The following is a 27,990-nucleotide window of genomic DNA, read 5'->3' on the forward strand; positions in this document are numbered from 1 at the left end:
GGATGAGGAAAGATGGGAACTGAGTCAATGATCGGAGTTGAATAGGTGGCGAGGACAGAGTGGGAGACATTTTTTGGTGCATAGGTGTTTTCTTTAAAATGAGATTGGCTTCTATCACTTTTAAACAGCTGTTTCTCTTAACATGTGTATTTTTTCTGCCAAGTTAGAACATGGAGTGTGTGGTAGACAGATGTCAGAAAGATAGCTGGATTAGTCTAGATGGACAGACGAATTGGAAGTTTGTATATTAGTCCATGGGAAACACCATAGGCCACTGAGCAGGGAAAATACAGTGAGAGCAATGTCTTCAAAATTTTGTCTGCTATAAGGGCAAACGAAGAGGGAAGGAAGCAGACATATGTGCATCAGTGTTAGCATATCATTTTGCTGCAGTCTGGGTATAAGGTGAAGGAAAGGTGACTAAAAATAGAAAAGGGGCCTCCTTGGTGGCACAAGGGGTTAAGGGGAGCTATCAGCAGCCACTGTAGCACGAGTTCGAGCTCCACCCAGGGACCTGACCCACATGGCACAGCTGACCTCTCCTGTCTCGCCCGCTGCTCCCCTCAGCAGTGTGCTTCATCAGTCTGCCTGTTCTGCTCCCCACTCTCTGGCAGGTCCTCTCACTGCCCCTGCACCTCTGGCTGTACCCCAGTTGTGTATGCATAAATAAATAAATCTTTTTAAAAAATATAAAGGGATAATATTCAAAATACTTAGCCACCAGAAGAGCATGACACTAGCATCTCAGAGTAGGAGCTGTCTGTGGGCAATCGGTCCAGCTGTATCTGTGAATGCTGAGCTCTGATTAGAGGCATGTCAAAGGAAGCTCATAAAGAGTCTATCAAGGGCAATGTCCTAGTTCCTTGAATGTTGAAAGAAAGGTGGCACTTCTGTTAGAAGTAGGGATATTTGTGAGGGAACATCCCTTTCTGTGGGAGGAGAATTTATGTTTTGAGAGGCAGGTGGAGATCATGTGAAGAGTCATTAAAGGTGCTGGGAGAAACCTAGTGTGGGTAGGTGGTCAGGCTGAACATGCAGATGGGAACTCACATGAGAATCACACAGGCTCATTCACTTAGACAGTTCTCTGCCTTTGAGCCTCGAAGGCATCGACATCATCTACCCTTTCACGTGTTTGCCGTGGGAGAAAAACAGGGAAACCATCAGCTTGGGTGTGGTCCTATGAGGGAGGTGTGTGCAGGACAGTAGTTATGGGAGCAGAGAGGTGAACATCTGAGCTAGTACAAGAACTCTTCCTGAAGGAGATGGCCCCTGGATGAGTTTGAAGGACTGGTTGGTTTTTGCCATGTTAAGGAGGAGGAACATAGGGGAAGATATTCTGAACAGAGGGAATAGGAAAATAGCACACATGAAAGCTATCCAAGTTTGAAACTATCCAAGGTAGCATTGATGATCCTGAGGGCTTTAGTAGGTCTGTATGGGTGAAGGGAAGAAAATTTTACAAAGTTCAGTGACAAAGCATTGACCGCTGAAATGATGGTAAGAGGCTGGATAAAGGAACTAGCAGAAATTTCTGTATGCTGGCTCCTAAGATATGTCTTGTACACCTATATGAGATTAACCTAAGGAACTACTTTAAAATACATGGATTCCAGGGTCTGTCCTGCAGTTCAAATTCAAGAAGACTTGAGCAGAAGGAGAATTTAAATTTTATTAATACTCCCCTATGCCCCCAAATGAATCCAGAAGCACATGAAAGTTTTGAGTCTGGTAAAGGCAAAATGTAGGAGTTACCTGTTGTTTAGGAGGCTGGAAGAAGAGAAACCAGCAAAGGAAGTGGGGGGACAGCAGTGATGTGCTATGAGGTAGGCAAACAGAATTAGGAGGTACCTGGCTTCAAATGAAGCCAGTCCATTGTCTGACCCCTGATAATGTGCTCAGCAGATGAGCTTCATGTTTGAGAAGACTGACTATAGTAGTGGAGCCAAAGGCTGAAAATAAGTGAGTGTTTCTGAAGGGAGTGACCAAGACAGACAGGCTGGGGAAAATATTTGTAGCAGGTGTGCTAGGAAGGGTTATTAAAATTTTTACCTACCAAAGCTTTCTCTAGTAAAAAACCATATTCCAACCCAGTAGACAAAAGATTAAAGAAGATAGAATTGACAGACTGAAAGAGGAAATAGGACTCATTAGCAACTGTGGAAAAATGTTTAATCTCACTAGTGTCTGAAAAATCTTAGTTGAAATGGGTTGCTGTTTTTTGACTTTCTTGTTTGGCATAAATCAAAGTGGCCCTTCTAAAACAGGCTGCCAAACTTCCTACTATTTTTTTACACTATAATTCTACTTCTGGGAACTTCTAAAGAAATAACTCAAAATATGGAAAAATTGAAAGCAGAAAGATGTTTAAACATGACATTACTTATAACTGTGAAGAAATTGGAGACAACCTCAAAAATCCAAAAAGATGAGTGAATAATTATGAGAAACACCTTTACTGGTGCACTGCAAAGTTATTAATTTTCATAATTCTATAGAGACAAAAATGGCTTACAGTAAGTGAAAAAGCTATGACCTAAGGCAGTATACTTATGTCTAAAAAACAATGTTTACAGATACTTCGTATATAACGTAGGTAGGAAAAGAACTGGAAGAAAACCCACTGAAATGTTATTTGGAAGCTCACTGGGTTTTTGTAAATTGGGGAGGTTATGTTATAAATTTTTCTGTATTACTACATTTTCTAGACTATGCAATAATAAGAATAAAAGTCCAAATACTACTTAGTTTTAAAGATACAAATTTACATGTAGCTTATAATGATAATTTTAAGTGATAATAAGGAATAAGACAAGATAGTGCTATGGGGGGTTATTTTTTTCTTTTCTGTTTCCCAGATTGCTTGTTATGTGACTGATGTCTTTTGTGATAAGGGACATGTATGTAACAACTAATGGAGAAGTTGGATGAAAGCACCATAAAAGGAAAAGTGGGTGCCAGAGCAAATGTGTGGGCTTTTCTGGGCCCTCTGAATGCCACGGTGATGACCTTTGTTACCATGGAAGGTTTACTCAGAAGAGCTTTCAGCATCCTGGATCTTTTTTGATCCATCTTCCTTTCCCAGCTCCTCCTTGCCTGGTCCTGATGCATAAGGTCCATAGGGAGGGTTTTTTCTTCCTGTTCAGAAACCATCACAAGATGCTTGGATATTAGCATTGGTTTGAGCAGTAGGTCTGTCTCATACTCTTGAACCTGGAGGCTTTAGGTTTCTGTGGAAGTGGGTACCAGTGACCCAGGGTCCATAGAAGACTATGAGCCACTTGTGAGGACAAGATATGAGGGACCATAAACTATCAGATCCAAGGAAACCCCTTGTTGAGGACAGTGTGTGCATTCTGCTCTGTGGCTGTCTGCTTTTACAAAAGTAATAATGAAAGAAAGAAAAAGGATATAGTAGTTTCCTTAAGTACTGTTTGAATATTTGTTTAAGTGTGGAAAGAATACTTGAAATCCTTTCTGGTTTAAAATTTCAAGTAAATATTTAATGTTAAAATAATAGTGAGCTATGGTTCTTTGAGAGTGCTGTGTCTGGTATTTAAACCATGCTGCTGCTTGCTGGTTGAGAAGGATCCTGGCTGCATGGCTGAAGGCAAAACTGAAAGAATGGAGAGAAGAATTGAAAGAATTCCACTTAGCACAGCGAACCCTTGTGTAGAAAAAGACTCTCAGGTTTTCTTGCAGGAGAGTTTAGGGAAAGGAAAACCAGCTAGGAGAGAGCTGGGAGTTTACTCCCTGGAGATGCAGCAGATGCTGAATGAGCTCTGTCCAAGACATGGTCCAAGAGGAGGGGACTTGCAATAACCTTCTGCAACAAGCCCCTGGAAATCACAAGAGCAGAGCTCTTTCACTAACATGACTCTGGGCAAGTTGGAAATCTGTGCTTCAGCAAACCCGGTTCAACTCGGCAAACATTTATAGATTGTATGCTGACTTTTGCAGATTGCTAGGCATTCAGATGGGCAATATGTAAATATGAATGTAAGACAAATTTCTCTTTCTGAGAAATAACTTTGGAAGTAAAATCTTATGCTTGAACATGTATGAAAGGCTAATGCAAGACGAAGGCAATTATTTTTTAGGTTATTTCCTTGGAGCTAATTCTAAATTGTGTACCATTCGTTAAAGTACCTGTAGTCACCTTTTAAAAAATATAATACATTCTTGGAAATGTCTTCTAAATTAGAATGCCAACCTCATGAAGGCAGGAATATTTATCTGACATGTTTTTTGTGCCTAGAACAGCTCCTCAGTGTTAAACATGCAGTAATCAAATAAGAGACATTGTCCAAGGAGACTTTTCTCTTCCAGCGAACTAATTATAAAATTCTTAATTACCTTTCACTTTTTAGATATAGTCTTCTCAGGTGTATTTTCAGTGTTTCATGTGTCTTTATATTTGCTCTTGTTTCACATTTGAACATAAAGTCTGTTAGCATATGATTGAGACTAAGGAATCACTGCTTTCAGCATTTCCTGTGGCTTTATAGCTTTGTGTCTTTATGATCACAACATTTTTAATCACCAGCACTCCTGTTTTTCCATTTCCCACTAATTGCAAAATGCAATAAAATGGTGTCATCTTATAAATGGGTATGGCCATACAAAATAAAAAAAGGGAAGCCAAAATTTAGCTGTTTGGCAAGTGATTTCCAAAGCTCAACATTTTTATCTGAAAAGCAGCTTGGAGTACAGCCAAAAAAAGTTCACTCGTCGAATGTTATTAAAGCTGAGGATGGCAGTGAGTAGCTTTTGCTGTTTGCGTAGGAGCTGCTCACCTGAATTTTAGGCAAACCTAGTGAAAGAAAAAAAGTAACTTACAGGTGAACTGGCCATATAAGGTCAAACCTGTAAGCTTGCAAAAGGTTACGCACTCTCTTAGACCTGTGACTTAATCTCTTTAAGGAGCTTTCTCTGAGCAAAGCTGGGATAACTTAGAATATACTACATCTCTGTTTGTGAAACTGAGAGCCACTTGGGCCTTCTCCCAAGGTCTGGAGGGTATTGGTGCCTGGTGGTCTAGGTGCTGTTTTAACCCTTCTGGTGCTGGACTCCAGGTCTCCTTCTTGCACTCTTCTCCTGAGCAGCCCACGCTGGTGCACTAACTTGCAGAGTCTCTGTGCTTCTTTTCTTACCTCCTTTCCCCTTCTCTTTCCCTTCTGCTGTGGTGTGTCCAGAAAAGGAAGTCGAGTTCCAGCGTGCACCTAATGGTGAGCCTTGCCTGCCCACCCATCTGCCCACTCCATGCTGCCTGCGCCCGCCTGCCAGCCACGCAAACCCATTCTGCCATGTGCGTGTGCTTCACTCATCCTCACTGCATGTCTGTGCTGTGTAGGCAGGTGTGGCCTGTCCTGCCAGGCGGGGCCATTGCCCAAGGTCAACCAGTGGCCTAAAACCTGGGCATTGGAATGTGTGGTATGGCACCCCTGCTGCAGGCTTGGACTGTCTCCAGCAGGGCAGGAAGTGAAGCTGATAGGGAGTCGGGGCTAGGTGGCAAACAGAAAAAGACCCCCACTTGCTGTGGGTCCAGAAGGCACAAGCAGTCCACTTCCTACAAACTGGCAGCTGGTGGGCAGAGGAGCTGGTTGTAAGCTCACAGCTCTGAATTTCTCACTCTCTGGCCTTTTTCCCATGCAAGTGCCCATTAGCGGGCTGTGCCCAGTGTTCCATCCTGCCTACCCAGCCCTCTGGGGACAGCTGAAAGACTATAAAGAATGCATCTTCTTTCTTGTGGGATACAGGGCACCAAAGAGAATACAGCAGCCTGAGTAATTATGAAACCATCCATTAAGCCAGAGGTGGGGCCGCCTGGGTGACATCCCAGCCCTCTGCAGATATGGCAGGTTTTATGGGCACTCTGGAGTCCTTGCCCCCTGCGAGGGTCTTTTTTTCAGCTGGGCTTTGCGGGCAGGACCACCTTCTCCAATCAACCCCGAAAAGAGGTTAGTGTCAGCAACTGAGCTAGGAGGGCTCTGTTGTTTTGTGGGGTGGGGCAGGGGTGGGGTCCAGGGATGGAATGGCAGAGAGCAGAGCTTACATGAGTTCAGAATAGTATCATGACTGCTCCCAGGACACATCTTCTCCAGTGTGCATTGTTCAGTGGAGTCTTTTAGCACTCAGTACTTGGCTTGAGGTTCCATGCCTAATCCTGGGTTTGGGAGCATCTCAGCCTTTGACAACGAGGATGGATGTCTTCAGGTACAGTGCGAAGAGCCATAAAAGAGACGTCCAGGCAAGAGGACACTCTGGATAGACTTTCTCTCTGTGCATCCTAGGAGAGAGGAAGTGTACCCCAGCTGCCACTGTGTCCTCATTACACCCTACACAGAGATGGCAGCCAAACATAGGCAAAGGCCTAGTAAAGAGTTCACAGTGGTCAGGGGTCACTCCTCTGTGGCCCCCAGCCCTACTGGGACTTGCAGTGAGACTGAAACATTGGTTAGAGGATTATAAGAGGCAGAGAGCAGCAGCAATATGACTCTCCATCCAGGAGATGGGCCTCTTTTCTTCCTCACCATCTTCCCCCAGGCCTCCTTTGCTGTGCCACCCAGGGTAATTTTGAGAAGGACAGGGAGCTACCCCAGTGGTCTGTTGCTGTTAGGAATATTGACTTGCTGGGCCGTCTACTCTTTCCTGGGGACAGTGTTCTGGGACATTGACCACAGCCCCACCTGAATTCACTTGTCCCTCCTTGGGGCTCTGCCTTCATTCCCAGCCAATCAAGGCCAAGCTTTGTCGAGCAGAGAGGCAAACAGTATGACCCTGTCTCTGCTCCCTGGGGTCATTAGGTACATTTTGTGTCCACAGTTGAATTCCACCACTTTCTTCTCTGGCTACCAAGTTTTCTTTGCTTTCTTGTTCTCTTCTTTTCAGATCAGGCCTCAAGTTGGTTTTTAAGGGGAAGGAGGTACAGGTGGCAGGCTAAAAGAGCAGCAGGAGACTGCCCACAGATAGGGAACCCAAAGTTTAATTTTGTTCTACTTTCTTATACACCCTCTTCCTTTTTCCTTGTAAAGTGGGAAGAAGATTCTGAGTTTCTTTGGGTAAAGTATGATTACACAACGACATGGCATCTGGCATAAGCAGAATTTCTGGAGAGAGGCTTTAAAACAAATCTTTGGGCTGGTCTTGTCTTGAGGATGTCTCCAGAGCTAGGTTTCTGGACTCTTCCAAATACTCCACTCCTCCAATCATCTCTCCAACCATTGCTCCCATCTGCATAGTGTTATGGAGGCCACCTCGGCCTAGCTCCTCCAGGCCAGGCCAGGGGGCAAGGGAGGTCTGGGAGTCAAATCTGAGCGACTTTGGTGACTCTAGAGGAACTAAACCATCTGTTTTCTTGTCTCAGCCACAGAGCAACAACAAAAACAGTCTCGTAAACCCAGTCCAAGAGCCCGCGCCCTTGCAGACGGCCATGGTACCTCCTGACTACGGCTTCTCCGCCCCTGCCCCTGGCTGCTTCCCGCTCCTCCCTGCTTCCATTTCTTACCCTCCCTCCCAGGCCTCCTCAGTCTCTCTTCCTTTCTGACCCCTGTAGAGCAGGCTGCTTTGGGTATTGCCCCAAAGGCCCCTCCCCCTCATCGCCCGCTTGGCCGTGCCCCTTCCCGCATGGCAGAACTGCTGATCCTGCTCCTTCGCTGTTGGGGAGTGATCAGGGCTCTCAGCTAAACTTCCCTGCCCCAGGCTGGGCCCCCCTTGGGTCTGTTATGGGGGGCGGGAAGGTGAGTTGCTTATAAAAGGAGAGGGTAGGAGCATACTTGGGCTCTGTACATCAGCTCTTGGAGTCCCTCCTTGTAAAAGCTGTCTCAGCCTCTCTCTTGTAAAGCCCTGAACAGGAAGGAGGGCTGGGGTTCCCCACCTCTGGATGGCGCTGAGGTCTCTGGATGCTTGGAGAACCCCAGGCTTCCCATGTTACCTAAATTCTGTCTGGGCTTCCCCAAATGGCAGTGTGTGCACTGAGCTTCCTCTACTAGTGGTCGCTAACTAGAGAGTTAGTTGGGGGCAGTGCTGGGGAGAGGGAGGGCTCATTGTGCCTGCTGTTCCTTCTACTTTTTCAAACCCTTGTGCTGCCTGATGTGCTGTAGGAACAGGAACTCTGGGGAAGGCAGAAGTGGGTAAAGCAGGCACTTGCCTGAGCTTGCTGAAGGGGTATCCTGGCTCTTTCTGAGTCCGCTCTGTCTGTCCCTGCCTCCTACACACCCTTTGATGAACACTGTTGGCAAGGCCCAGCCTGTGTCCATAGCCATAGAGCTCCTCCAGCATATTTTCCCTATGGGAAAAGAACATTCAGAATTAACAGAATCAGGGACAGCTTTCTCTGATCCCATTACATGTGAGGCCTCTCCTCCTCTCCAGCAAGTGCTAGCCCCTAAATCTGGTGCTTCGAGCTACCTGGGACACTGTTGAGCCAGGATATCTTGCCCTCTGGGGATGGTTTATAAACAGACCTCATGGGCATCTTCAGGACTATCAAGGCACTGCAGGGGTGGGGGTCTTCGGGGAAGTGCCGAGATATGTGCTCAGTTCGGGGGGATAATTTTCATCTTCTCTCACAGGAGCCACAAACCACCGTGGTGCACAATGCTACAGATGGGATCAAGGTGAGTGGCTCCTGAGCCTATAATCTGCTTCTGGATCAGCAGAAAACAAATGAGCTGGGTCACAGGTTCTAAGGTTTTGCAGATGGCAGCTGACCGGCATCTCAAAGCCAAGGTGATCCTGAGTCCAGACTGGGATAGTTTGCCCATTGGCCCTCATTCCCAGAAAGAGCGTTATAGCTCAGTGATTTGTACTTGGCTCTGGGATTGAATCCTGGCCCTGGGCCTCTTGACAAAGTTACTCTGCCCCTGTTCTCTCATCTGTATATCAGAGCTAATAATAGAGTCCTCCTCTTTGAGTTGTGAAATTTAAATAAGAGAAAACATTGCTAGAAAAGCTGAGGCTAAGTATAATCAGACCCTCTGAGCAGCCTTCATTGCTTCATACCTTTATGTCCTCGGCAGACTTGTCTCTTTCCTTTCACTATCATTAGTAAATATTTTTTAAGCCCAAATCATCCAAGGCTCTGGTTTACAGAGGTGACAAGAAAAAATATCCCTGTCTGTGGGGCCAAGGGGTACGGGGCCAGGCAGGCAGCAGATAATAAACCAAAAACCCAAGTGAATATAATGAAATCCAGTAATGAGGAAAATGCACAAAGTAAAGAGACCAGGGCCTTTAATCAAGAGCCCAGAGAAGGATCTTCTCAGGAGGTATGATATTTGGGTTAAGAACTGAACATTGAGGCCCAGCAGATCTCTCCTGTCTCGCCTACTGCTCCCCTCAGCAGTATATTTCAGTAGTTCCACCTGTTCTGTTTCCCACTATGTCTCTGGTGAACTTTCTTCCCCTCAATACCCCCGCATCTCTGGCCTACACCTCAGTTCTTGTATGCATTAAAAAAAAAAAAATGCACAGGGCCCTCCCTGGTGGTGCATCTGGTTAAAGCACAGCACTGTGAAGCTCTCCGCAGCCACTGTAGCACAAGTTTGATCCCCAGCCAGGGAGGTGACCCACATGGTGTGGCAGACCTCTCCTGTCCCACTCACTGCTACCCTCAGCAATACATTTCAGTCAGTCTGCCTTTTCTGCTCCCCACTCTGTGTCTGGTGAGTCCTCTCACCCCCTGCACCTCTGGCCTATACCCTAGTTCTTAAATGCATAAATCTTTAAAAAAAAAACCTAGACAGTGAGAAGGTGATAGACTGATTGCAGCAGTGTCCTGGAGAAAGAACTACAAGGACAGGGCCTTGGCATGTAGATAGAGAATTGAAGGTATAGGACAAAAATCAAGGAGAAATGAGTGTGGTGAGCAGAGGTGAGGAAGTTAGATAAGCAGGCAGTCCCTGTTATGTAGGACTATATATGCGTTCACGTTTTATTCCAGCAGCAACAGGACTAATGGAGGCTTTTAGGAGGGAAATAACATAATCTGACCCTGGCCATGTTATAGGTAAGACTCTAGAAAAGAAGTAAACATGGAAGCAGGGTGACCAGGAAGCTATTACAGTTTAAGTGTGACATGTTGAATGCTGGCGATCAGGTAATGTTGTATTTGAAGAGAAGAGACACAGGATTTGTTTTTGAAGTAGAACCAACAGATTTGATTTGAGATTGGCTAATTGGCATATGGGGGTGGGGGGAGAAAGAGCAGGGTCAACCTAGAATCAAACCTAGAAGTTCATCTAGGTTTTAACCCAGATCGTTGGCTCAGTGGTACTGTTTCTTTTTTTTTTTTTTTTTTAATTAAAAAGTTTCTTTTTACATCATTTTGCACATTTTTTTTTCATCTCAATTGTAATCCCCACGGGTTTCCCATCACCAAATCACCCCTGTGCCACCACCATAGTACCGTGCATTTCCCTCCCTTCCCCCCGCTCCCCGTTTTTGATCCCATTCCCCACTCCACCCCCACAGAATGTCTCTGGTCTATGGTTGTTCATTATTTTTGTTATTTTCTCGCCTGGTCCATTATACTCCTGCTATGAGTGAAACCATCCGGTATTTTTCTTTCTCTTTCTGGCTTATCTCACTCAGCATGATCTTTTCCAGCTCCATCCAAGTTGCTGCAAAAGACATGTGTTTCTCTTTTTTGGTTGCTGAGTAATATTCCATTGTATATATGTACCTCAGTGGTACTGTTTCTTAAAGAGAGTTTTATAAAAGTCAAGCAAGGGTAGCAATAGAACCTCAAGATTTATTTATGCATACAGAACTGGCAGAGGTACAGGGGCACACTGCTGAGAGGAGCAGCGGGCGAGACGGGAGAAGTCTGCTTTGCCATGGGGTCACCTCCCTGGCTGGGGATCAAACATGTGCTGAAGCAGCTGTGGCTAGTGTCGTAGTGCTGCGTCCTAACCTATTGTGTCACTAGGGAGGGCCCAGAAATAGAACCTTCTATGATTCCGCCTTGCATCACATATAGGAGCCTGTACTCTGATTTTTTTCTGTGCTTCTCTGGCTTCTAAGGGCTTGATTTAGAGAAACATGCTCTTTTTCTCCTACAGGGGTCCACAGAGAGCTGCAATACCACCACAGAAGATGAAGAACTCAAAGGTATGTGCTGGCCCTTGGTAGGGAAGACACACCAGCAGTCCCAGATACCTTGACTCCAGGGGAACTCCTACTGTATTTGCCCCCAAAACCGAGATTGCTGTTTACTTGTACCCCAGGAGAGTTCTCAGCTTAAAAAGCTACTCCGTGGACCAAGCTCCCAGGCCCCTGTTATTATTCCTGAGCTAGACAAGAGACTTACATTCTCTAACCTACACATGTAGAAGAGCTAACCAAAGCTTTTCCTGAGCCAGGGTGCAGAGAACTGTTTCTGTTACTGGTAATGATGTGACATCCTAGAACAGGGGCATCTTGAATCCCTGCAGAAGTAGCCCATAAATGTTATGAGTCATTAGTTAGGATGACCAGTCATTCCAACTTTTCTAGGATGTGGAACTTCTGGCTTTAAAACTGGGACTTTCCTGGGCACATGGCATTAGTTGGTCACCTGCATCACAAAGCCTTGGATGAAGGACAGGGTCAGAACCACATTTGGCATGTCACAGTGGTACTGTGAGGACCAGCCTATCCGTCGTGCTGGGGATGTGGGAGGGCCTGACTGGCCAGACTACTGGGTATCTCTTTCTTGCTCTTTGGTTTGGCCTCCTGGAATTGCTCCCTTTGCCTTTAGTAAATGACTTTAGACCAGAATCTCAGAAAAGATGGAGGAATTGTGTAAGAGAGAACATGCTCACGGGCAAAAAGGGGGCACCAATCTTTGGGAACCAAAAAGTAGAAAGCAATAACGTAGAGGGTGGAAAAAGCAGTACCTCCAGGGCTACTGGGATTAAGGTCAGATCAGTTCACTTGTGCTGATGCTAGCAGAGTTAAGTGGCTCTTCTCTGCTGGGCAGTTGACCTTGACCCTAGCCCCCAAGAAAACTGTTTCCACAGGAGCAGGGGTTCCTGTACACGCTGTCTGATGGCTCCTCTGGAAGCCACAAGCCCCCACCTGTGCACCTTCCTGGGGCTCTGGCTGGGAGGCCTCTCTGGCAGAGGCAGCAGCCTGGGATGTGGTCCAGCGTCCACAGCAGCCCGAGGAGTTGCCTCGCCCCAGCTGTGCAGTGCCACGGGCTCGGGTCCTGACCGGCTTGCTCGCTCACCTGCCTTGTTCTGTTTGTTTTGGCTGCTCTGCCTTGCCCTGCCCTGCCCTGGCTGGCTAGCTGCCCCGCTCCGCACTGGGAATGGCAGCTCGGTGCCTGAAGGACGGAGCTCCCGGGACAGAACAGCCCCCTCTGCAGGCATGCAGCCCCAGCCTTCTCTCTGCTCCTCAGCCAGTAAGTGTGAGGGAGGCACATTCTGGCTGCCGTCTCCCTGGCTCATCCTGAAGCCCCTCAGGGATGCCCCCAGAGCTTCAACCCAGTACAGCTGTTCTTCTTAATAGCCTTCAGGAGCTCAGCCTCTGCTGGGTGGGGGAGTCAATGGAGGCCCTACTAATATCAGACAGGGACTGAGGCCCAAAGACACATAAGAAGAGGGGGTGGTAGAACATGGCATGGAGGGAAACTGTAGAAAGACGCTGGGATAAGGGACCTTGCCTCAGCACTGAGCCAAGTAGAAAAGTAGTCAGAAGTTGGGGTGGGGGTGTGTGACAGTGAAATTTCAATACCTGAGAAACCATGTTCCCTATTTCCTAAGGCCCTGCATAATATATTAACATCATGGGGCTTGGGATGAGACAGACCAGAGTTTAAATCCCAGTTACATTACCTTCAAAAATGTGTGAAGTTGCTTAAAGCTCCCAGAACCTTAATTTCCTTATCAGTAAAGTGGGGATAAAATGGTGCCCACCCACAGTACAGTTACAAAAAATAAACAAGATTGTAGAACAGGATGCCTTGCTGGGTTAACTTTAGCTCACATTTATATTTATAATTATGTCTGTGTAGAGGATTCCTCTGTCTACTGCTTTATTCCCATCGATCCTTTTAGAATTTCTGAACACAATACTCTTCACCCATAGGGCCCCAGTCAGGTCCTACAGATGGTCTGATGAGGTTGGAGAGGGTGTGTGTGTGTGCGTGTGCGCGCGTGCTTACATATACCCGCTTGCCTCTAGAAAGTGAATCGAACTTGTTAGATGCCGTCACTTTGTCACTTTTCCCTCTGATCTCCTGATGGTGCTGATGGCTCTGGGGCTTCCTCCCAGTTGTACCTTTGACTACACGGCCCTTTCCCATCTGTGCTCCGTGGTTGTGCTAGTCTGATGCTCATATTTGTCTTGTAGCCTCTTGCTCCTATGAGGAAAGGCTTGTGGGCCAGCCTGGGGAGGGCTAGAGTCAGGGTTAGCTCCAGATCAGGCTGAGCCTGCCCCCTTTACCTGGCACTATTGCTAATAGTGATGCTCCCTGTAAGTGAGCTGCCCATGAGTGGGGGGTGTCATCAGAGGTCCTTCAGCTTGAAGGGGTAGCTGTGGGAAGACCTTCGGGGACCAACTCTGCCTGCCTGTTAGTCTGAACCGTGTCTTGCTTTTTCTATGGAACATATCTTAGCATGAGAGCTGATCAGAAATTTAGAGCTTGTTGAGGATAAACAGAGCCATCTCTCTGGTGAGATGGTTAATAATCCAAGATCTTTTATCCCAGAAGAGCCCTGTGGAAGATATGAATAAGATAAGGAGAAATTAGCATCCATCCTAGGCCCTTGTTCATTCTTTTGGAGTCCTCATCCTGCCTACATTCTGCTCTCAGACTGGCTGCTCTCCAGGACTATGTTCTGGACCACTGAGTGAAGGTTAATGTTGGGGCTGGGTGGGAATGCTATTAAGACCTGACTGAGCCCCTTCAGGTGAGAGAAATAAGTAGGTGGCCGAAACAGCCATATTAGGAAATGTTTTTCACAGAGGCTAAACCTGCGAGGGATGAGATACACAGACTCTGAGCCGAGTATTCATGACCTGCCAGGCTCCCAATTTATTAAAACAAGTATTTTACATGCTGGTTCTTGATGGAGAGTGAGGACAGACCAGAGAATCAGAACTAATGGGTGACCTTCAGGAGGAGTGAGTTATTATCGCTAGAGGACAGAGGGGAGGTGGAGAGAAAGTTAGGCTCATTTCCTGCCGGGGGCTTAAAAGACAGAGAAGAGGGCTGTCTTTGTCAGAGAGATCACGGGATTCTCGTTGAAAGATTGGGGAGGGCTCTCCATCACTTGGGAGCTTCCTTGTCCCATGTGGGTAAATTGCTGGATTTTTTTTCCCCCCACAGTGCGAAAACAGGAAATCATTAAGATCACAGAACAGCTGATTGAGGCCATCAACAATGGGGACTTTGAGGCTTACACGTGAGTAGAGACCCTTTCCTTGATACTCAGGTTGGCCTGCCCTTCTATCAAAAGGTAGGACACAGGGAAAAGGAGAGGCTGGGCCTTGAACAGTGTCTGTGCTAAGCACTAGGCCCCTCGACTGGTACCCGTGATTGAACCAGCCTGTGGTGTCCTTGCAGTGGGCTGAAAGGCAGGGACCTGCGTTCTTAGCCCTCTTGTCGGGTCCAGTCCACTGCTAATCTCCTGCTGCACAGCAAATGCCTCTGATGAGGCAGAAAGACAAGTGATTCCCACAGGAAGACTGACAGGCTGCTTTTTATTTCTACAGGAAGATTTGTGATCCAGGCCTCACTTCCTTTGAGCCTGAGGCCCTTGGTAACCTCGTGGAGGGAATGGATTTCCATAAGTTTTACTTTGAGAATCGTGAGTGGGTTCGTGCTGCTGATATACTCCTGCCTGTCCCCTTTCCCCCTTTGCCTCTGTCCCTACTTACCTCTTCCCCATTGCCCGCTTTTCCCTCATTTGACCCACCTGCCTCACTTTGGTGTATGTGCTTCCTCTTTGTGCCCTGACAATGGTCTTAAACCCAGCTCCAGAGCCCCATGCACCCTTTCATTCTGTAGCAGATTTATGGTATGCAGGACACCACTTTAAGTTTACTCACTTTGTTTACTTTAAGCCTCACCACTTTCCAAGACACTTGAGATCAAATTGAGATGATCTCAGCAAGTAATAATGAAGCTGTGTATCTACAGGTTTCACAATAGAGTAAATTAAAGTCTGGGTAAGACTAGACAGGGTACCCTAAGTGATGTGAGAGGTTGCAAGTTGTGGTTAGAGTCTTCCTGAACATTGAGGGAGATGAGTCCTGTCTGGGGTATGCAAACTCTGGACAGTTGGTAGAAACCCTAGGGGATAAGAAGCTGAATCATCATCATCTTCCATCTTTCTCTCTATTCTAAAACTCTCCTTTCGTTTTTCTTTCCCACTTTATCCTGGAACTTTCTTATCCTGTTTTATCTTGTCACTGTTTTCTCTATCCTCTCCATCTCACAGCTACAAATATAAAGACTGCCTAAGTAATTTTGTTAGCCAGAAGCAAGTCCACAGTTTATAGGTGCTCTAGGGACTGTCTCATGAAGACATTTGAACTGAACTAAAATGTGACTCTCAAGAACAGCAGCGTAATTTGCAATGTAATGGCAATTCAGATACTTTGACTCTCCCCCCACCCCCCCCAAGGGCCCTAGAAACTTTAGGAATATTCTGAGTTTGTGCTTTGGTGATTCCTTTTTAACTTTCATGCTTTTTTTTGTTTGTTTGTTTTTTAAGTCACAAGGTAGATCTTGTGAAAACATCAGAATTACAAAGTAGAAAGCCCATAAGCTTTAGTTAAGAGTCAGATTAGTTAAAACGTTGTGTGATTTGGTCAAATTACTTAATGTCTTTGAGTCTATTGCCTTATTACAAAACAAAGAAAATACTGTGAACCACATGAAAATTCCCACCAGTATGTGACTAAAGAAGTAGATGGTATTACCATGTTTCACCTGTTGGATAACTGAGACTAATATGATGGTGCTTCCTGGCCTCTGGAGGGGCTGTGGGGGGCTGGGAAACTCTCGGAATGGTTGCTAGAGAGAGGGAAGTGCAGACTGGGAGGAAAATGCCAGTGCCCAGGCATGATGCCCTCTTAATAACCTCACCTTGTCCCCTGCAGTTCTATCCAAGAACAGCAAGCCCATCCACACTACCATCCTGAACCCGCACGTCCATGTGATTGGGGAAGACGCAGCTTGCATTGCCTACATCCGCCTCACTCAGTACATCGATGGACAGGGTCGGCCTCGAACCAGCCAGTCAGAGGAGACCCGGGTCTGGCATCGCCGGGATGGCAAGTGGCTCAATGTCCACTATCACTGCTCAGGGGCCCCTGCTGCACCGCTGCAGTGAGCTCAACCACAGGTGCACTTGGTGGGGGGTGTGGAGGGACTGGGACAAATGGGGTTAGAGGAGGAAGAAGAAGTTGAGTGGTGGCTCGAGGGTAGGGCGGTGAGGGCCATTCTAGAGGAATGGCAAAGGTTAGACACAGTGTGGTGCTCATAAGTTAGGCTCTAAGACCCAGATAGACTTGGGTCCGGCTCTGTGACAATAAACTGGGTGACCATGGATGGGTTACTTCCCTTCCCTAAGCTACAGTTTTCCTGAGCTATCAAAAAGAAGGAGCCATGTCTACCTCATGGAGCTGTGAGGATTAAATAAGATATTCATAATAAGTTAAGCACTTGGTAAGTGCTCCGCAAATGTGAGGCAATGTTATATTTAAGTACTAGCTTCTCCCCCACCCTGCAGGTTTTCGGGCAGACTTGGCCACGTATACAGTGTGTTTAAGGCCCTGGAACTCTTCTGTGTGCTTACTGTCCTCTGTTTGTTACCACGTCTGTCCTATTGACAGGGGCATTAAGAGATCTCAGCCAGAGGTTGAACCTTCGCAGCCAGTGGCTCTGGAGGGCCTGAGTGACAGCGGCAGTCCTGTTCGTTTGAGGTTTAAAACAATTAAATTACAAAGCGGCAGCAGCCAATGCACGCCCCTGCATGCAGCCCTCCCGCCCTTCGTGTCTGTCTCTGCTGTACCGAGGTGTTTTTTACATTTAAAAAAAAAAGAAAAAAAGATTGTTTTTAAAAAAATGGAATCCATACCATGATGCGTTTTAAAACCACCGGTAGCCCTTGGGCTGGCAAGAAGGCAGGAGTTTATGTGACGCCCATCTTGGCATGAGCAGCGGGCTCACCCACCAGCCCTGAAGAGGTGAGCCTCAGCCTCTGGCCTCTTTGGACTCAGGGGGACCAGGCAAGAACTCTGACAGAACTTTGGGGGCCATGATGTGGTTGCAGCCCCTGAAGTGACCTGCCTGCCCCAGATCTGGGAATAGACTTCTTCAGAACTTGCATAGGCACCTGGAAGGAGGCTCATGAGAACATCGTGGCCATCAAACCTACTTAAGAGAGAACGCAGAGCTCTCAGCTGCTGTGGAGGCAGCTGAGAAGCAGTGGCCTCAGAACTGAGGGCCTGGACATTGCTGTACTGTTCACTTAATGTAGAAGGGAAGAGAATTGGTGCTGCAGAAGTGTATCCGCTACAAAACTGATGAGAAACCTCGTGTTAAGTCTGACATGCACTCATCCATTTCGATAGGATGCACAATGCATGTGGGCCCTGATATTAAGACCCAATCCCTGCAGCTGGGAAGGGGGAGGGGGTGCTGCTTTGCTTTGTGTCTGTTTTCTTATAACTTAGCAAGGAGAGGGCTAAGCCCTGGCCAGGGCTCCCCTTCTGTGCTGTTTCTGTGCTGATTTGGACCATCTTTGTCTTGCCTTTTCATGGTGGTGGTCCCCGTGCTGACCCTCATCTGGGCCTGGGCCCTCTGCTAAGTGCCCCTGTGGGATGGGAGGAGTGAGGCAGTGGGATTAGAGTTGATGGTTTCTATGCATTCAGGCTGCCCTCAGGGCTGCCTCTCTTTACTCTTCCCTTGCTGCATGTCCATCATTTTTTCCTGTCTTAGAGATTGATCTGAATGCTCTGGTAAGAAGAGGATATATCCTCTTTAAAGAGGCCTCTTTACTGACAAACTGAAGTATAGACTTACTGCTGGACAATCTGCATGGGCATCACCCCTCTCACTTGCATGTACCCAAAAGAGGTGTCCAGAGCCAAGGCTCTTAACATTCATTATCCCTCTCTGTGCTCAAGGAGTTCCAGTCCAGGAGGGAAAGGTCTATACGCTAAGCAGATAGCAGAAAAAATAATAAGGAGCAAGTGGTCATGGCCTTGGTTTCCCCAAAATAACTGTGTAGATTTATCTGCACAAATATCTGCACTATTCGGGGAAAGGCAGCTAGACCCGAGCTCCCTGGACCTTCAGGAGGCACAGAAGCTGGAAGAAGAAGCATAGCTACAGTTTTACCTGGGAGACAGCTGAGAAGAGAGCAGATCCACAGGTGCTGGTGCTTGGATTTAGCCAGGCTCCTCTGAGCCCCTCATGCATGCCCCAGCCCCTGGGCCCTAGCCCTTTCCTGCCCTGCAGCCTGCAGTACCAGCACGCAGACACCTTCACCACAGGGTTTGGTTTTGCTGGCTTGAAGACAAATGGTCTTAGAGTTCATTAAGACCCATAGCTTCATATGGCTGCTCCAGCCCCACTTCTTAGCATTCTTACTCCTTCTGGGGCTAATGTCAGCATCTATAGACAATAGACTTAAAGAAAAAAAACAAACCATCTTTTAAACAGGAAATGGAAGGCATTTGATGCAGAATTTTTGCATGACAACATAGAAATAATTTAAAAATAGTGTTTGTTCTGAATGTTGGTAGACCCTTCATAGCTTTGTTACAATGAAACCTTGAACTGAAGATATTTAATAAAATAACCTTTAAACAGTCCATTGTGTTACTGCTGTTGGAGGCTTAGATTTAGCAGCCTAGGTTACTAGGACTCATGGAGAAATACACCTCTTGCTCCTTTTGAGCCCATTTAAAAGAAAACTTGGTAACAGATCAGCCTCCAACCAGTCCAACGGACTGCTGAGGCCAGTTTGGGGTGGGGAGGAAAGATTTGCGCCCTTAGGGGACTGCCTAGGGGTCTCAACATCCCAGCCGAACAGCGGCACGGGGCCCCGCCCACACCCCCGTCCGCCAGTGGGCCTGCCCGGCTCCCCCTCCGCGGGGTTCAGTGGACGAACCCCTACCCCTGGCCCGCCCCTGCTCTGGGAGCCGCGACGTCCGACGCTCGCCAGACTGTGCCACCGAGCGGGATGGTGGGGGTGCGCCTCTGCGGGCCGGCTACCGATCCGCCGTTTCGGGGGCCGCGGCTCGGCTGAACACTACCGAGGGTCGAGGGTCGTTGGGCTTCCCAGTACCTCCGCGGCGCGGCTGTCCTGCTGGGGTGGCGGAAACCCAACAGGACACCACGGCCGGAGCGCACCGCCCTCCTACCCCCTCCCACCCCCCCGCGGTGGCAGCGGTGGTTGGGCCCGGCTGCGGCAGAGCGTTCGCTCGGAGATGGCGGAGCCTCCGCGACGCGGCCGGAGGCCCCGAGAGCTGGGAAGCCCGGCAGCCCCGGGACGCGGCGGAGCCCGGGGACAGTGGAGACGCCGCCCAGTCCGCCGGGTGAGCCGCCCTTGGGGAGAATCCCCTCACGCTCAGAATGCGACCCCCACCCACTGGCCGCAGTGCTTCCCTCACAGATTTGCCCTCGGCGCTGCCACCATAAGTGCCCACTGGGTCGTGCCCCGCGGCCCCTCGCTGCGGCCCAGCGCGCCTCCCGCCCGCCTGGTGTCTCGTCCACTAGCCTCCCTCCCAGGGCCTCCACTTCCAGTCGCAGTTCCCTCAGTGCGGGGCTCCTCCTCCTGGGACTCTCCCACCCTAATGCCTTTCCTCGATGTCACCCAGACATCTTCAGCGCGCCCCTTGCCCTTTCCCCTTTAATGCTCCACATCCGGTGCTCTCTTCACGTCCACCGTGACCCCTTAATTCCCCTCACCAGGCGCCTGTCTCAGCCTCTGTACCTGAGTCTCCCCTTGTACCCCCTCCTCCCGCAGCATCTGCACTGCTGTCTCCCAGCTTTGGGCCCGCAGCCAGGCCCTCCAACCGGTCCTTGTCCAGTTTCTATCACTGCAGCTCCCTCCCCACCACACCTGGATGACCCCTTGGGTTTCCTCCTCAGAAAACTTCCACCCCCACCCCACTACACACAGAGCTCCCTCGACCTACTCCTACTTCAGTCTTTCTCATCCCACCATACCCTACCCCTGAGCACCCCTTCCTTAAAAATTGTTGCTTTTTCTAGATATGAAGCTAAGATGCAGTGATTAAGAGCACTCGCTGTGGAGTTTCACAGGCCTGACTTTTGAATCAGAGTTCCTCCACTGACAAGAGCTGTGTGATCCTGGGCAAGTTACTGAGCCTCAAATTACTCATATGTGAAATGGGGATAGTAGTAGTGCCTACTTCTTAGGGCCGACATCAGCATTAAATACATGTAAGCTCTTAGAAGAATACCTGGCAAAGAGTATGCACTCAATAAATGTTAAATATATTGTTCTTAACATTATGGGCAGTACGCTCCGAGTTTCTGTATATCAGTGATGTCTCATTACTGGGTGTTCCCTAAAGAGTTTCTTCTTGTTAGGTTTCACCCTTTCCCATCACCAATTTAATCACCTTTCCCAGCTTTCTTGTATCAGTTTTCCCCAGACTAAAGCTGATCTATTATTAAATTGTTTATCTTCTCAAGAACCTGCCCCTGAGGTGTATATACATGGGAGTGAGTGACAGAGAGGGATAGCCAGCCACTGGCCTTCCTAGGAGTGACTAAAATAGGGAGAACAATAAAGCACCCAGAAGTAATCCATTTAAGAAAAAAATCTCCAAAATTAGATCTCCTAAAACTTTTCTGATCACACTGTTCTGTCTCTGTTATTGATTAGGTACAACTTAAACTCCTGTTGCTGTGTCATCCAGCCCACTCATTTAACTCTGTTTGTAATGACTCTATCCCTCAAGTCTCTCCAGGCTAGCTCAAGAGTTCTGAACTATTAGGATACCTGGGCAAAGTTGGGAAGGAGAACCAGACTGGCTAGAGAAAAATTCTCACTCAGCACTCTGGCTTTTCTCAGGTGTCAGTGATGTTACCTGTCCTGGTCTACATTTTTTTTTTATTATAATAGCTTATTTTTACATCATTTTGTGCCTTTTTCCATCTCAGTTGTAATCCTCATGGACTTCCCATCACCAATTCACCCATGTGTCATTACCAGTGTACTTCCCCCACTCCCATTTTTATCCCATTTCCCACTCCACCCCCATAAAACGCCTCTCGTATACAGTTGTTCATTATTATGTTTTCTCCCCCTGGTCCTTTATGCTCCTGCTATGAGTGAAACTATCTGATATTTTTCTTTTTCTTTCTGCCTGGCCTACATTTTTATCACCTCTTCTGACACTGACACTGGTGAGGTGAAAGAGATGTAAAAAATTTCACAAATATTGGGAAAAAAGAATCCCCAAGTTCTGGAACTGGAAGCTAACCGAGTAATTGACTAGCACCAATTCTCCTTCCTTTTGAATTCCCCAGCCAGTGTCCACCTGACTGCAAGTGTCTATTAGTACTGTTAGCCTGTGATGTTGGGTTTGATTGATGAGAAGATTAAGAGACTCATGAGTTTTCTCTTATCTGATATTTCGTTAGAACATAGAAGACTTTCTATCTCTTTCTCACAGGAAGACCAGAGCTGCTGACTGACCAACTGCTCAGTCAGGCTGGGAGCTCCTTTCCAAGGTTTACTTTTCAGTACTTGGCTTTTTGACTTCTTCAAAGATCTGTTCCTTTTAATTCTTGAGTTTATGGCTCCAAATCTGAACTTAGGTCAGAGAGAAGAACTCAGACAGTATTTTAAAGAAAAGGAACAAACTGAAACTTAGGTATAAAACTCAGATTTGTGCTGTTCTTCTACAGGACCTTTATTTTGGAGAACAGATCATCCTGTGAGCAGGAGGTAAGAGAGGTGGGGTGAAGGGGGGAATGGATTAATGATGCAGTTTCAAGGAGGAAAAGTAATCCATTGAATTCTGTTTTACAGATAGTGGGGGCAGAGATTATGAACTTTACAGACCTTTGATGTGAGGCGCTCAGCCAGGACCAAGGATAGAACCTGGTTAGATTTGCATCCTGAAGCCATGGGCCAGAGGCCATGGTGACCTGATACCAATGGACTCTGTCCAGTTGCCCCCTTTTCTCCCCTTTACCTCCCCTACCCTATACTAAGGGATTTGTTTCCACCTCTTCAGGGAACTGACCCTGAGGGCATCCCTTTCTCCTATTTTCCTATCATTCCACCTCCCCAAAGACTACTAGCCTGTAGAACTGCCTCCCATCCCCTGAGGTGTTCCCCATTCCTACGTCCCCTGCCCCGCCATGCTCAAGCTGTGGAAGGTGGTACGCCCAGCTCGGCAGCTGGAACTGCACCGCCTCATCCTGCTGCTGATTGCTTTCAGTCTGATCTCCATGGGCTTCCTGGCTTACTATGTATCTACCAGCCCTAAGGCCAAGGAACCCTTGCCCCTGCCCATGGGAGACTGCAGCAGTGGTGGGGCAACTGGCTCTGGCCCTGGCCCTGGCCCTGCACGGTCTCCAATCCAGCCCCGGCCCCCCAGGCCTCCAGAGACAGCTCGAACTGAACCCGTGGTCCTTGTGTTCGTGGAGAGTGCATATTCACAGCTGGGGCAGGAAATTGTGGCTATCTTGGAGTCTAGTCGTTTTCGTTATAGCACTGAACTGGCACCTGGCCGAGGGGACATGCCCACATTGACTGATCATACCCATGGCCGCTATGTCTTGGTCATTTATGAGAACCTGCTCAAGTATGTCAACCTGGATCCCGGGAGTCGGGAACTACTAGACCGGTACTGTGTGGAATATGGTGTGGGCATCATTGGCTTTTTCCGAGCTCATGAGCATAGTCTGCTAAGTGCCCAGCTCAAAGGCTTTCCCCTTTATCTACACTCAAACTTGGGGCTCCGGGATTACCAAGTGAATCCTTCTGCCCCTCTACTGCATCTCACACGCCCCAGCCGCATGGAGCCTGGGCCATTGCCTGGTGATGACTGGACCATCTTCCAGTCCAATCATAGCACCTATGAACCAGTGCTTCTTGCCAGCCTTCGGCCAGCTGAACCTCCTGTGCCAGGACCTGTGACTCGCCGGGCCCGGCTTCCCACTGTGGTACAGGATCTGGGGCTCCATGATGGCATCCAGAGGGTGATCTTTGGCCATGGCCTTTCCTTCTGGCTCCACAAGCTTGTTTTTGTTGATGCTGTTGCATACCTCACGGGTAAGCGCCTCTGCCTGGACCTTGATCGCTACATCTTGGTAGACATCGATGACATCTTTGTGGGCAAGGAAGGTACCCGCATGAAGGTGGCTGATGTTGAGGTCAGTCTTTTTTCTGACTCAAATTTATTTCTTTAGAAGCTGTTTCAAGCTCTGACCTATATCATACACCTTTTTTTGATCTTTGGCTTGTCATAGGTATATTCCCTGCCCTTTCCAGGCAGGATGAGCTCTGCTCATTTTCCTCCTCCTTAGTCTGCTTTCTTCTGATTTCTTGTCCCTGCTAATCTCCCCAGGCTCTGTTGACCACCCAGAACAAACTCAGGACCTTAATACCCAACTTCACCTTCAACTTGGGCTTCTCGGGCAAGTTCTATCATACTGGTGAGCTTATTCCCTTATTCCTTCGGCATATCAATCTTAGTTTAATCCATCCTTTACTGTCCATCTTCCTTGGCAGACAAATTGGTAAAAAGGGGCAAGTTTTGTGATCAGACTGCTGTGAGGAGATAACAGTGGATATGAATTTAGGTTAGCAGGGGGCTGGCTGGAGGGCAAGTTAGCAATGGGACAAATAAGACATTATTAAGTGGGTAGAGGTCAGCACTGTCCCAAGGATGGAAGATGGTCAGTGTTGTTATGGAACAAAGGGCACAGAGGCTGACTGGCTGTGGTCAGTGGTCAGTGTGTGGTCATAGGGACAGAGGAGGAGGATGCAGGGGACGACATGCTGCTGAAGCACCGCAAAGAGTTCTGGTGGTTCCCCCACATGTGGAGCCACATGCAGCCACACCTGTTCCACAATCGCTCCGTGCTAGCTGACCAGATGAGGCTCAACAAACAGTTTGCTCTGGTGAGACCCTTGGATGTCTTCCTCGTATTTTTCCCAGATATAATGCTTTTCAACCTTCCCCTAATGAGGTACCTCTTTCCCTACCCTACCACTTTTTCTATGGATGTATTCCGCCCTCTCCCCCTATCTTTACTCCCCAAACCTCACTAGGTCCTGATGAGAGTCTGTACATTCCCAGGAACATGGGATTCCCACAGATCTGGGGTATGCTGTGGCCCCCCACCACTCAGGTGTATACCCCATCCACACGCAACTCTATGAGGCCTGGAAATCTGTGTGGGGCATCCAGGTGACAAGCACTGAGGAATATCCCCATCTCCGCCCTGCCCGCTACCGCCGTGGCTTCATTCACAATGGCATTATGGTGAGGGTCCTCTAGTATACTTTTGACTCAAACTCCCACATTAAGAAATCCTCCAGGGTCTCCCTGGTGGCCTAGGGATTATCTCTTAGCATTATCACTGCTATGGCCTGAGTTCGATCCTGTGATGGGGTTAAACCACATATGGCACAGCAGACCTCTCCTGTCTCACCCACAGCTCCCCTTAGTGTATTCCAGTAAATCCACTGTTATGCTCCCAACCCTGTCTCTGGTAAATCCTCCCACCCCCTGCGCCTCTGGCCTATACCCCAGTTCCTCTACACACACAAAAAAAGAAAAAAACCTCCAAACTGCACTGACCTCTGTCCTGTCAACTGCCAGTCCAAGTTTATCCATGTCGTCTGTTGAGGGGTAAAAAAATGATAATGTACATAGCAGGAACTTTTTTATTATAATGTCAGACTGATTCCTCTATGAGCCCTGGGAATCCTATGCTTCAGGACTTTTTGTCCATCTGTTTCTCATTCTTCTTTTCAAGTTCATCAGTCCTTGTCTCTTCCCTCCAGGTGCTGCCACGGCAGACATGTGGCCTCTTCACTCACACAATCTTCTATAATGAGTACCCCGGAGGTTCACATGAACTAGACCGGAGCATTCGAGGTGGAGAGCTTTTTCTGACAGTGCTGCTTAATCCGGTATGGTGCTGAGTAAGAAGTGCTAGAAAACTGGACATCCAAAGTATTTGCATGCTGGGACTTTTGCTCACCAAGCCTGATTCTGGGGTGGGAGAGGCAGTCTAAATCTAACATTCAGACACCCCCTTTTAGATCAGCATCTTTATGACTCATCTGTCCAATTATGGAAATGATCGACTGGGTCTGTACACCTTTGAGAGCCTGGTGCGCTTCCTCCAGTGCTGGACAAGACTGCGCCTGCAGACACTTCCTCCTGTTCCTCTTGCACAAAAGTACTTTGAACTCTTCCCTCAAGAGCAAAGCCCCCTCTGGCAGGTATGGGTGGAACTCAGGCTGACCAGAAATATGATAGGGGTAGGAGGTTAAAGGAAAAATGAGGCCTTATCTAATTCTTGGCCTCACCTTCAGAATCCCTGTGATGACAAGAGGCACAAAGATATCTGGTCGAAAGAGAAAACCTGTGATCGTCTCCCCAAGTTCCTCATTGTGGGACCCCAGAAGACAGGTGAATCATCCTTAGCTAAATTCTCTTTTTCTTTGACTAACAAACTCTTTTCTCATAGCCACTTCTCATTAATCCAGTCTTCAGGCACTGATTCCTAGCCTTCATTAGAATCAGTTGATACACATGTATTTTTTTATACTATCTGTTTTTTAAAGATCCACAAGTGATTATGATGCAAAGTCAAGTCTGAAAACTGCTATTTTAACCCTCCCCTGGGCCTCTCAGACTTTCCTGTCTTGCTATAGTTAGCTAAAGGGGATTTTAATATCAAGAATGATTATTTTCTCTCCTTCATATTCACGTTGTTAAGCTGACTTCTCTCACAGTAGTCTGAACTTTTCTGTCCCATTTAGGAACCACAGCAGTTCACTTCTTCCTCAGCCTGCACCCAGCTGTAACTAGCAGCTTCCCTAGCCCCACCACGTTTGAGGAGATTCAGTTCTTCAGCGGCCCTAATTACCACAAGGGTATTGACTGGTGAGATGGGGACCCTTGGAGTGATTCTCAGAGGAACATTCCCTTCCCCCAAAATACCAGTTTTCACCAGCACAGATATACTGTAAATTATCTGCCTTAACCCTGTGCTACTTCCTAGGTACATGGATTTCTTCCCTGTCCCTTCCAATGCCAGCACTGACTTCCTATTTGAAAAAAGTGCCACCTACTTCGACTCAGAGGTTGTACCACGGCGGGGGGCTGCTCTCCTTCCACGAGCCAAGATCATCACTGTGCTCACCAACCCTGTTGATAGAGCATACTCCTGGTACCAGGTGAGCCCGAAGCTAGGGCTTCATATTAGTGCTTAAGGTAGTGACTGCTAGAGAAAGGAATGGTAATAGAAAAACTGAACTAGTCTTTAGGGAGGGGTGCTTACGTCATACCAAGGGTAAAGGCAGAATAATTACTTTAGGTAACCAGTCCATTCCCTTTCTCTTGGTCTTTCAGCATCAGCGAGCTCATGGAGACCCAGTTGCTCTGAATTATACTTTCTACCAGGTGGTTTCAGCCTCTTCCCAGGCCCCTCTGGCACTTCGTTCTCTACAGAATCGCTGTCTTGTACCAGGCTACTATTCCACACACTTGCAACGCTGGCTGACTTACTACCCCTCTGGACAGGTACATCCCCAGTAGCCCACATTTGGGACCCCACCCCCTTCCTCTTCCTTTCAGCCCAGAGGCTTTTAAGGGATACAAAGGGGACCACATCCCTGTCCCTTTAGTTGCTGATTGTGGATGGGCAAGAGCTACGTACAAACCCAGTTGTCTCAATGGAAAGCATCCAGAAGTTCCTGGGCATCACACCCTTTCTGAACTACACACGGACCCTCAGGTGGGAGAGCTTAATCGAGGGGTTAGAGAACTCAGGGAAAATGGGATCATAGGTTGACCAAGGCGATTTGTAAGAGACATGAATTTACCCTGTCTTGCAAGAAGAGACATGTCCCTATGTGTTGGGAGAGGTGGTGGACATTTATGGGACTTGGATTTCTTATCTGTATTCTACCTTATGGCCTCTTCCTGTTGAGCAGATTTGATGAAGATAAGGGTTTCTGGTGCCAGGGACTTGAAGGTGGCAAGACTCGCTGTCTAGGCAAAAGCAAAGGCCGAAGGTACCCAGATATGGACACTGAAGTAAGTAAAATCTGGGGCAGGATATTCACTGATATGGTCTGATTCTGTATCCCATTCCTTACCATTTCTGCCTTTATTTTTCTCCTATCAGTCCCGCCTTTTCCTTACGGAATTTTTCCGGAACCACAATTTGGAACTGTCAAAGCTGCTGAGTCGGCTTGGACAGCCAGTGCCCTCATGGCTTCGGGAAGAACTACAGCATTCCAGTCTGGGCTGATGTCCCAGTCTCCTGCACCAGCAAAAGCCCCCTGCTTCTATAAGGGGCAAGCTCAAAGCAGGGCCCACAAGGGGGATTAGTGGCCTGGCCCCTTCCCCTTCTACCTCAGTGACCCGAAGGCCTGGGATGGCTGAGAAGGGAAGGGCATCCCTTTCCCATAGCTCTGGGGTCTCATAAAGGGACTTCCCTTGATATCCCACATCATGGTACTAGGCACCTTTGACCCATGATCTTGAAAAGTGAGTGTCCAGGCAGGATATAGAGGATTGTATTAATCCATTGATCTCCCTCTTCATCCCCAGCATTGTGTCTATCTCTACCTGGCTCCGGGAGGGACCCCTTGCTGTGGAATCAATGGGATCTACCTGTGGCCCGGCCTCCCTAATGTCATTCACATTGAATGGGGATGAGGTCGGACAGTGGCTCATCGAGCTGAGTATGAGCCCTAGCTGTGGGCTAGAAATGTCCTTAATAAACATCCTTATTTTTCTGTTTGTCTGCCTCAC

General features: G+C 47.8%; 2 protein-coding genes across 18 annotated transcripts in view; both read left to right on the plus strand.

Annotated features, from left to right (window-relative positions):
- The window catches only part of CAMK2G (calcium/calmodulin-dependent protein kinase II gamma), a 54,603-nt gene extending 35,790 nt beyond the window's left edge, over nt 1-18,813 (plus strand). For 2 of the 15 annotated variants that reach the window (XM_012723641.1, XM_012723643.1), the window contains 9 exons: nt 5,196-5,228; nt 7,367-7,435; nt 8,574-8,618; nt 11,064-11,112; nt 12,272-12,385; nt 14,315-14,390; nt 14,701-14,795; nt 16,093-16,337; nt 16,828-18,813. In XM_012723641.1, coding sequence (XP_012579095.1) covers nt 5,196-5,228; nt 7,367-7,435; nt 8,574-8,618; nt 11,064-11,112; nt 12,272-12,385; nt 14,315-14,390; nt 14,701-14,795; nt 16,093-16,325 — 714 coding nt within the window. In that variant the 3' untranslated portion in view covers nt 16,326-16,337; nt 16,828-18,813. The remainder of the gene's footprint in view (nt 1-5,195; nt 5,229-7,366; nt 7,436-8,573; nt 8,619-11,063; nt 11,113-12,271; nt 12,386-14,314; nt 14,391-14,700; nt 14,796-16,092; nt 16,338-16,827) is intronic. The other 13 variants (XM_012723647.1, XM_012723651.1, XM_012723644.1 and 10 more) reach the window with 7 other exon arrangements.
- A 604-nt stretch (nt 18,814-19,417) lies between these two features.
- Nucleotides 19,418-27,974, plus strand: NDST2 (N-deacetylase/N-sulfotransferase (heparan glucosaminyl) 2). Of its 3 annotated transcripts, XM_012723827.1 has the most exons (16): nt 19,418-19,539; nt 20,219-20,321; nt 21,887-21,926; nt 22,011-23,362; nt 23,557-23,644; nt 23,959-24,113; nt 24,292-24,477; nt 25,002-25,130; nt 25,263-25,445; nt 25,539-25,635; nt 25,989-26,112; nt 26,231-26,405; nt 26,581-26,751; nt 26,856-26,965; nt 27,165-27,267; nt 27,359-27,974. In XM_012723827.1, exons 4-16 carry the CDS (start codon nt 22,346-22,348, stop codon nt 27,482-27,484), a joined length of 2,664 nt encoding a protein of 887 aa, XP_012579281.1. In that variant the 5' UTR covers nt 19,418-19,539; nt 20,219-20,321; nt 21,887-21,926; nt 22,011-22,345; the 3' UTR covers nt 27,485-27,974. The 3 variants fall into 3 exon arrangements, with proteins under 3 accessions (XP_012579281.1, XP_012579280.1, XP_004680818.1); XM_012723826.1 differs by having other exon boundaries at nt 19,418-20,321; XM_004680761.2 differs by lacking the exons at nt 19,418-19,539; nt 20,219-20,321 and having other exon boundaries at nt 21,386-21,926.
- Nucleotides 27,975-27,990: the final 16 nt, after the last annotated feature.

Source organism: Condylura cristata, unplaced genomic scaffold (genome assembly GCF_000260355.1).
Source record: "Condylura cristata isolate star-nosed mole 26May11 unplaced genomic scaffold, ConCri1.0 scaffold00011, whole genome shotgun sequence".
In the NCBI taxonomy this organism is placed as follows: Eukaryota; Metazoa; Chordata; class Mammalia; order Eulipotyphla; family Talpidae; genus Condylura; species Condylura cristata.